We start from the raw sequence: 10,158 nt of genomic DNA on the forward strand, positions 1-10,158 counted from the left end.
GGACTGATATAGGCCCGTGTTGGATGGCAAAACACGTCTGAACCACGCGGTCCGGCGGACAATTGCGGTCGGTTTGAGGGTCACCGTTGGAGATGCCCTAAAGCTTCATATGATGAAGGACTATGGCAGAATTGAGTGGGCTTACTTGCTGGCCATTGCGCAAAAATTGGGTTTTGCAAATCAATGGGTCTCAATTGTCATGGACATTCTAAGCTCGGTTTCTTCTCAATGATGTTCAATGGAAACTCAAAAAAAATTAAACCCTCAAGAGGAATCCGCCAAGGAGAACCTCTTTCACCCTATCTCTTTCTTATTGGTAGCAGGGGCTTTCATGGCTCCATAAAGCTAATAACCAGTCATCACAACTCGGTGGCATCACAATGGCTCATATGGCATCACCGTTGAATCACTTACTTTTTATAGATGATAGCCTATTGTCCTTTAAAGTAAAGTAGAGAAGGTGCGGAAGAGGTATCACACTTGTTGTATATTACTGTGATGCTTTAGGTGAGATAATTAATAAAGATAAATCATTAGTTTTCTTTAGTAAAGGATGCCCTCGGAGTATCAGAGAGTAGGTGAAGGGTAGCCTCAGTGTCAATAATGACTCCAAATGCTTGGGCTCTGCCTTAGTTTTTGGTAGGCCGGGGGTGTTGGAGTCCTACGTGATTGGTGTCTGAACTCCCACAAAGCATCCCCTGATTTGGTTCCGGTTTGCATAAAATCAAAACTCAACTGGTCCATGGACTGATTCGGGACGCCGTTGGATGGCTTGCAGGATCTGAACCGCTTGATACAAAAGGATGCGAGAGGTTTGAGGGTCTGTGTTGGAGATGCAGGTCTTACAAGAAATTGTGATACTAATACTATTCTCTCTTGTACTATTGAAGTTTACTCATCTGCAACAGCAACCCGCAAATCTCCTCCTACATCCGTTCGCGGACAGGGGGGACCAGTCCGCGGACATGGATGCGGGAGGTCGACATCCAACTCTAGCCGCATACATTTCAAACTCTTTTTCAACAAACCGAATGAAATTCATGCAAACACGGCCGGATTTCATACAAACATGACGGATTTCATACAAACACGGCGGATTTAACTACATTTCAAACATTGGAACAAAAAATGACCCACCCCTAAACCTATCCTATGGCGGCGGCGCCCGGCATCCAAGCCCGTGTCGTCCTCCTTCCGCCGTCTCCATGAGCACCGGCGATAAGATCGATGAAGTGAAGGTGTGGTCTCCGACGAGAAATAGTAGAACATGAGAGACAGACTGGCCCACATGGGACACCAGGCTCCGCCGCCTCCCGTGGCCTACTCATCCTCGGAGGAGTCTGTGCCTTGTCTGTCGCCGGTGGACGTGAGGTCCACGAGGGGAATGGTGGCACCTTGGTTGTCGTCGCCCCACCGAACCGGCTGATGGTTCATCGACGACGCATAGGAGGCGCAGCTGGCGATGTTCTCCTCCGCGATCGCCTACAGCTGCGCCTCCACAGCTGCCGCTTCCTGGCGAGCGGCGGCTTAAGCGTGGACGGCATCATAGATGTCACGCTGCTCCACGACGAAATTTGGGTTCACCTCAGCCATGGCCGCCACGGCCTCCTTGCTCGCGCACTCGTCATAGATCTGGCCTTCCGCCAGCCGGTGTTGCTCCAGGAGGAACAGGTTGTACCGATGTTCCTCTTACGCCTGCTGGAACGCCGACAAAGGCGCCAGTGCAGGCTGCACCTCCACCATGGCGGCGTTGAACTGTGCATGCGCCTGCTCCATGGTGAAGCCGGCGTCCACAGGAGGTGCGGGAGCCGGGGCGGAGTCGCGGGAGCCGGGGCGGAGTCGCGAGCCAGTCTCCATCGTGGTGTCTTCCTCGTCATCAAAGACCTCGGGTGAGCTGGCCGGCAAGCCGGCCTCGATCCGCCTGGCATGGGGGCTATGCCAAGCGGCGGCAAGGGCGGCCACTGCGTGCTTCATCTGCAGCGACAAAATATCCCACAATGCTTTCCCGCTGGCGGTCATGGCGGAATGCAGTGCAAGGGAGGAGGAGGATGTGGAGGGGCTTGTGGTGTGGTGTGAAGTTAGTCGGGTGTGACCGCCTTTATATAGCGGATTCCGATGAGGCAAGGCATCCGGAGGCATCAATGTGCGGCGTCCGAGTGGGTTTCTCGACCGACGAGCCTGCTTAATGGCGGCAGACGGACGGACAGCTACATGGAATGGGCGTGGTAGATATCCATCCCGTCCCGTCCAATCACACGTCTCCGGCATTGAACAGGCACGGACAGCGCAGACGCGTTGCGAGCGGCGCCCTTGGCCGATCAGCCACTTCAATGATGGAGGCGTCTTCAATGGTAGAGTGGCATGAATGCGGGCAGCTGGAGCGGAGGGGGGAGCGCCCGCGTGAGGGTGGAGGGGTATTTGGTGAGCCAGGGCGGTCAGGAGCGAGCTTGGGATCAGTCCGAACTCCCCCAAATCTCTGCATGTTTGTCTCTGATTTGCGAGAGAAATGTGTCCAGACCGCCTCACAGAGATCGGCATTAGATGGCTTCCGCGGATCGAACGGTTGGGAGAGACTTACGGTCCGGCTTGAAGGTGCCCTTATCTGGCCATCACCCAAGCCCATGACCCTGAATCCCGATAGGATCTAGCTCTACTGGATGTCACTGCCGTCGTCCAGCCTAGGGCGGCAGCACTGGAATAAACTTTTGTTCATCCAGGCCAGTAAAACGAGGAAGAACATACCCCATTTGCTAAATAAACAACAAATACTTTGGCTAATTCTGGGTGCCTGCCTGCTTTGTGGAAGGAATACGATCCTTAGCATAAACTAACGCGTGCTTCATGCCCTGTCAACCCCACCGTGGATTGCTTGCTCAGGAGCGTCAGTTCCGCCTTAAATTTTCTTTTCCGCGATGGCGATTTGGCGTGCGCTTCAGCTGAAGAATCGCTAGTTTTCCAGGCAATTTCTTTACGAGATCTCCGCGCTTAAAGCGACGAGCTGTTTTTTATCGCCCAGTGGGATCCTGCCGCTGATCCGATTCAGGGCAGCCCAGACGGTGACACTCTTTATCCGAAATCATTAGCAGCCTCCCTGACGTGCACAATTTCAATTGCATTTCATCGAATTTTTCTGGTGTGGTTTCACCATCATGCCATGCTTTAGGCCAAAGGGGAGGAGAGAATATAATCATATATACCTACCTGGTTGCCGTCCTGGAGAGTTTTGGTTTTCGTCAGACGGTTCACGGCTGTGTGATGTGGCGGGCTAGCTGATCTTGCTTGTTTGTTGCGGTGCAGCTTTCAGTTCATGCCTCAAAAGATTGAGAGAAAACAATGCAGCTTTCAGTAGTTCATGGCCCTAAGCGCAAGTAAAATATGGATTCTGGCCCTTGTTTTCCGCATGGCACTTGTGCTATTCAACTGCTGATGTCTTCGTTTTTAACTACTGTGTCAACATCCAACAATGGTGTTCAAGCATTAGTTCATTAGCTGAACAGGTTAAGTAGCAAGCAATTTTGGCCCAGTGGCTTTCGGTTTTTTCATTTCATTTGATTATCCTTCGAGATCTCTTGTCCTTCTATGCTGAGCGATTGTTAATCTCAAAAGGAACAAAAAAGGTTGAGCAATTGATTGTTAATCCTCCCTCTGCTCATCTTCATCTTCGACAGCCGCGCCAGTGTGGGAGTCACCTTTTTCTGCTCTCAAGGTGTTCGACAAATTGCCCTGGGGTATTTTTTTTCCTTTTCTCGTTTTTTTGTCATTTACGCGCGTAATTGGTTATTGGACTTTTGCATTGTGTAGATGAAGAGGCGGTGGGAAACGTTTTTCGACGACTTCTCATTGGAAGAGGAAGAAGATGATGATGATCTCGAGTGGTAGTGCCCATGATCATTTGAGAGGGAGATGGGAGATGGGAGGGGACTGCAACGTGATTCTCAGTTCGGCTGCATTCGCATGAATTGAGTTGGGGAAAATGGTGGTGCCAAACTTTTCAATGTTTATTTTGTGCCGAACCCAGTGCATCCCGAGAAGCATTTTAGGCGGCAATTTTTGCGTAAGCAATGGAGAGGCATGATCCTTGGTTCCAGCCGAGAAAAAAACGCAATTGTTGGAGAAATCAGTGCAAGTGTTGTGTGAAGTGTACCGGGACTGTTCGAGTGATTGCATATGGAGTTGCGGCTCACTACATCAATGATTGAGATGGAGTTGCTTTTTTATCGCCTAATGACAAGCATTCGGTGGTGCCCTTTATGTGAAATCATTAGCAGCTTGATGTGCTCAATTCATTCTGTATTTTCGTCGAATTTTTCTGGTCTTGTTTCACCATCATGCCATGCTTTACTCCAAAGGGGAGAGAATATATCAAGCAAAAAATAGCGTGATATAGCGTTTCGAGGAATGCCTCACTAAATAAATAAGTGTACAGTGTCTCGCTAATAGCATATATTAGGGAACACATTATTTTGTCATAACACGCTATTTTTTCCATTGGAATATATACATAAGTCATACGTGGTTACCGTCTTGGAGAGTCTTGGTGTTCATCAGACAGTTGCGGTGTGGTGGGCTAGCTGAGCTGATCTAGCTTATATCTGTTGCATTGCAGCTTTCAGTCCATGACCCTAACCCTAAGCACGAGTAAAAAATTATGGAATATGGCCCCTGTTTTCTGCATTGCACTTGTGCTATTCAACTGCTAATATTTCTGTCTTAAACTACTGTGTCAACATCCACCAATGGTATTTAACCTTAGTTCATTAGCTTAGCAGGTTTAAGTAGCAAAGAATTTTGGCCCACCAGCTCTCAGTCCTCCTTTCATTTCATTATCCTTCGAGATATCTCGCCCTTCCATGTCGAGCAATTGTTAATCCGCAAAGAGAAAGGAAATGCCGAGCAATTGCTCACATGCACTACAAAGGATGAACAAATAAACAAGAGTGGCCCGTGTAGAAAGGTACTACTACTACTAATCCAATTCCAATGCGTGGAGCCTTATCGATCAGAATACCCTTGTTTACGCGCCATGTTTACGCGACTCAGACATGCATGAGACAGCCATTGATGGGAACAGAAAGCTCTGTGTGCCTCCATCCATTGTCTCCTTTGCTTTCAGTTCCATTTTGCTGCTCAAACAATGGAGTCCATGCTTGTTTCCCTGATGCTGCTTAGCTTTAAAGATGAGCATGATATTGGTATTATTATTTACTGAAAAGATGAGCTTGGTATTGGTATTGGCTACATACTTATCTTTTGAAAAGAATTAGTGTTCTTCGCAATTTCTTTACGGCATCCCCGCACTCAAAGCGACGGAGCAGGGTTGTTATTTTATCGCCGAGTGGGATCCTGCTGATCTGATTTAATGCAGCTAAGATGGTGACAAGCATATGCAGTGCTCTTTATGCGGCATCATTGGCAGCCTGATGTGGTGCGGATTTGCATTTTATTTAACTATTCTGGTCTAGTTTCAGCATCATGTGTTGCTTAAGCCAAGCTTTGAGAATATCTGCCCACCTTGCGTTGCAGTCTTGAGGAAGACTTGGTTTTTATCTGGCAGCTGTGATGTGGGCTAGCTGATCTTGTCTGTTGAATTGCAGCTTAGCACGAGTAAAATATGCCAATCCGGTCCCTGTTTTCTGCATTCCACTTGTGCTATTCAACTATACTATCTTTAAAAACTATGTCAATATCTAACAATGGTATGAAAGCACTTAGTTCATGTTCATCAGCTGAACCGGTTTAAGTAGTAAGTAACTTTGGCCCACTACCTTACTGTTCTTATTTATCTCATTACCCTTCTACGTTGAGCAATTGTTAACTTCAAAAGAAAGTTGGGCCACTAACTTCAAAATTTTCTTTCATTTCATTATCCCTCCATGCTGAGCAATACTTAAAATACTTAACAAAATTGCTGAGCAGTTAACTACATTGCCCATGTTGCCTCTCAAGGAACAATGGAAACAAGAGTGGCCCTCACATACAAGCGTTCATGTGGAAAGGTGCTAATCCACTTCCAATGCGTGGAGCCACCGTATCAATCAGCATGCCCTTGTTTACGCGCCATGTTTCCCTGCATGCCTACCATGGCGGCTCGGACATGGACGAGACAGCCATTGATGGAAACAAAAAGCTCTGCGTGCCTCCTCCATTGTCCATGCTTGTTTCCTTGATTAGTTGATTGTGCTTAGCTTTAAACACGAGCATGATATTGGTATTTGCAACCACTAATACATATACTCATGTAGTGGGATTAAGTCGAGCAAGTTTTGTGTGTCGGCCACTGGAGCTCGGCCTCTCCTTGAAACAAGATGCTCTCCTCTAGTAGTGTATTGTTTTGCTTTCGAGCACATGCATGCATGGTGTATACTTATGTACATAGGATCCAGATTAACTAATGGCATGAAATCAAAGTGTCAGAGAGGAATCAGGCTTCACTTGGCCCTGCCTATGATGCCCTTGTCAGGCTGCAGCTGCATGATGGTGGATTGATGGTATATTCATGTCTTGCTAGTAGGAGTAGTACAGTAGTATCTTTGATCGTACCTTCAAATGATTCTGTGAAAAGCGCGCGATCTTTGCTTTGGCCTGTCATATCTTCGTGCCACGGCGCTAAGATGAATTTACAGTCCGTAATCTCTGAAGAAATGCAGGCGGTGGGGAATGATATGGAGGTCATTTTCACACTCGTAAGACTTCCGGGGAAGGAACGACTGCTACGTGCCGACTGCAAATATATGAAATTATGCGCTTGACTTTGTGATCTCCTCTTAGGTCTCATTCTCTTATTTTTAAGCTGCAGCATATGCTTCTTGTCTTGCACTTGCACTAACCAAATACTGTCTACTGGTTACCATACTGCAAGGCAAAATTTAAGAGTCAGAAAAAGAATCTACCCGTACTAATCAGATGTGGTTTAGTGTAGTAATTCAGAGTCAGTTGATTTGAGCAACAGCATCGTGACACCAACACAAGTTTCAGCGCCACAAAATTTCCGGAATGCATCATTTCATACACCATTGTACACATTCGACGTTCATCACGGCACCGACAGGGGCGACGATCATCCGCTGCAGATCTCGATGAGCTCGTCCAGGCCCTCGGACTCGGCGGCGACCTTGGAGGCCGCCGACGACGACAGGAACCGGAACCCGGCGTCGCTGGCGCTCTTCCGCACCGACGCCAGCTGCTGGGACTTCTTGCAGTAGGCGATGAGCCCCTGGATGGGGTTCTCGGCCTCCGAGCTCGCGCTGCTGCTCCTCCTCAGCGCCGGCGCCCCCGCCCCCGCGCCGCCGTCGGAGTCGCTCGAGCACCGGACCGACGACGAGGTGGAGGACTTGGACGAGGAGGATGTCGAGGAGCAGGACGAGGACGACGCTGGAGGCGCCGGCGCGGGGGACGTCTTGTTGGATGAGGAGTACCGGACGACGACGCTGGAGAAGGACCTCCGGTGCCCGGCGCGGCCGCCGCCGCCGCTGCTCTGCTCGGTGATGCACCTGTTGCTTCTCATGTGTCCGAACGGGTTCTTCCTCCACGCCCGGGGGTGGTGGCCATGGCCGGAGAGGTCCTTTCCGCCCAACCCGTGCTTGTCGTCGCCGCCGGCTCCCGCTTGCTTCCCGGCGAACATGGTCTTGAGGTAGGCCTTGGAGGCCTTGAGCTGGCGGCCGAGGTTGAGCTGCCGGACGAACCGGAGCCTCCGGGACCAGGGCTTCTTCTCGCCGCCGGCCGCCGATGCGGCGTCGTCGTCGTCGGCGAGAGCCATGCCGGCCGCGTACTCCCGGAAGAACTCCTCCACGTTGAGCTCCCCGCTGACGAAGCACGAGTTGGCCGGCGACACGCCGCGGGAGCGCTCGCAGGGCGTGGCGGGGGCGGTGCTGACGGCGAGGCCGCCGAGCCGCGGGCCGGCCCTGCCCCGGACGGCGCCGTCGAGGAGGAGCTCCTCGACCATCTGGACGCGTGGCGGCATGTGCAGCGGGAGCAGCTTGCCCTTGTAGAAGAGCTCGTCGGCCGGGGACGCCAGCGGCGGCTGCCCCGACCTGTCCAGCGGCGCGGACATGTGGAAGTGGAACTCGAACTCCCTCCCCGCCGCCGGGGGGCTCAGGTCCATGTCGATGTACTCCTCCTCCATCCCATCCCCGTAGACCTCCTCCCCTCGCCTGCTCGCCATCGTTGTAGTAACCTCACTGGTGTCTTTGCCTCGCTTCGCTGCGCTGCTTCTCGACGCTCGCTGGGACGGACGGGCAGAAATGGCAGTGGCAACCATGGGCGGGGGCGCTCTTATACCCGAGCTTTGTCCCGGGGGAGGTGGGGGCTACCCAGCAAGCTAAACTACCATTGCTGTCCGCATGATCTGAGTCTTGTTTGCATCCTGCGCGTACGTCCCGCTGGTGCTTTGTTTGCTCACTGTCTGTCTCGCTCTAGCGAGCACGCACTGCTCGGACTCTGGCTTTATTCGTGTCGTGCTGCCCCCCCTCCACGTCCATGCGTTGCGTTGCTCTTTTCCCTCGAGGGAAAATCGGCTTTGGCGGTCGGACAAGTACCGCCACTAGCGACTGATTACTCGATTAGGGCTCCTCTTTTCTTTTGCTTTCGCCTTCCGCCCGCCCCTCTCTCCGCTCCTCCACGCTTCTCTTCTTTACATGCATGGCTATCGGGCTATCTATCCTAGTCCATCTAGCCATCTTGTACCAGTCGAGGCTAAATTTCATGTTTTGACCCTTTTCGCATAGAAATTCAGGATCTGACCCCTGTTGAAAAAAAATTCGGGATCTGATCCTTTTTCCTACCGCAAGTGGTTCTGGCGGTACGGTAAGATAGCCTACCGCAAGTGGTTCTGGCGGTAGGGTTAGACAGCCTACCGCCAGAACCTGCGGCGGTAAGATACTTATCCACGTCAACAGCATTAACGGTCTCCGTCCCACCCTACCGCCGCTGGTCCTGGCGGTAGGCTGTCCGACCCTACCGCCATGGACCCTGGCGGTAGGGTTTAGGGCAGTTATAAGCCGTGGGACGCCCCACCCCTCCCCCTTCTCCCCCCAACCAGCCGCCCTAAGAACAGAGGAATTCTTCCTCTCGCCCCCTCTCTCATCTCCTCCACTCCCCCCTCTGATCTTCGTCGTTTGTTCACCGTTTTTGCGGATCGAGATGGCCCCGAAGAAGGCAAAGTAAGCTCCTTCGATCCCTTCAATTAGTTTTAGTCAAATAGCTTCTGATTCGTCGCATTATTTGATTCAAATCACTCCCCTTTTTGCACTAGATTTAATTATTTTGAACCCTAGGATTGATTTAGGTTGATTCTAGATGTTATAGTGTTAGATATGAACTCCAGTCACTAGTTGGTATGGTTATGTGAAGATGACCCCTAGTTCATATTATTTTTGGAGGGTTTTTTTGGTATGATGCATGTTGGAGGAATTTATTGTGATATGATGATGCATGTTGATATGCTATGATGCAAGTAGTGGATATAGTTGGAGAACAAATGTTGAACCCTCAAGATGAACCTAGTTCATAATTTTTTGTGTTAAATTTTTTTATGATATGATGAATATTGGAGATATGATGCATGTTGGATGTGGTTGGAGAAATATGATATGGTATGATGCATTTGACCACATGATGAACCCTAGGTTTAGAATTTTTTTTTCAAGGTGATTAACCATTGTGTGATGAATCTATATGTTTAGGTACGAAAGCTTGGAGCAAGCACCGCCGACTCCATCACCGCCTGCTCCTCCCACTCCTCTCCAGCACATTCCGTTAGAGATGCCGCTCCCGTACATGTACGAGACCTTCCCTGAGCTGCTATAGCCGGTGGGATCTGTCTCAGATGAGGTCCTAGAGGCCACGAGGGCAAAGCGGTGGCACGAGAGGGTAGAGCGGATCCTTGACGATGTCATGGCTTGGTTGCAGAGCATGAAGGAGTGGAAGGAAGTGAAGGCAAAGATGGAGGCAGATCCAAGTATCTGCCGTGTCCGTCGGGAAGCATGCATTGAAGTTGTGCAGAATTACGCCAACTATCTCCTGAGCAATTTGGGCCGGAGAATCTACTTCGAGAGCAATGCGGAGGAGAGAGCCAGGATGCCGCCCCCAAGTGCATCTGCGTTCGATATCATCAACTGGGGAAGGGCGGAGGCGAAAACTCCAGCGGGCAGGGCAAGGTGA

The 10,158-nt window shown here is 50.6% G+C and overlaps 1 protein-coding gene and 1 pseudogene across 1 annotated transcript; one reads left to right on the forward strand and one right to left on the reverse strand.

Annotated features, from left to right (window-relative positions):
* Positions 1–6,906: 6,906 nt before the first annotated feature.
* On the reverse strand, positions 6,907–8,401 carry LOC125535935 (putative membrane-associated kinase regulator 4). The gene has a single exon (XM_048699008.2). The coding sequence runs from the start codon at positions 8,255–8,257 to the stop codon at positions 7,058–7,060; it is 1,200 nt and encodes a 399-aa protein (XP_048554965.1). The 5' UTR covers positions 8,258–8,401; the 3' UTR covers positions 6,907–7,057.
* A 737-nt stretch (positions 8,402–9,138) lies between these two features.
* Positions 9,139–10,158, forward strand: LOC147991832 (uncharacterized; annotated as a pseudogene).

Source organism: Triticum urartu, chromosome 1A (genome assembly GCF_056163025.1).
Source record: "Triticum urartu cultivar PI428250 chromosome 1A, HENAU_Tu73, whole genome shotgun sequence".
Classification (NCBI taxonomy): Eukaryota; Viridiplantae; Streptophyta; class Magnoliopsida; order Poales; family Poaceae; genus Triticum; species Triticum urartu.

Bases quoted from the DNA above. Each gene is read 5' to 3' on its own strand.
- LOC125535935 (XM_048699008.2), bottom strand. From the start codon at position 8,257: ATGGTTGCCACTGCCATTTCTGCCCGTCCGTCCCAGCGAGCGTCGAGA.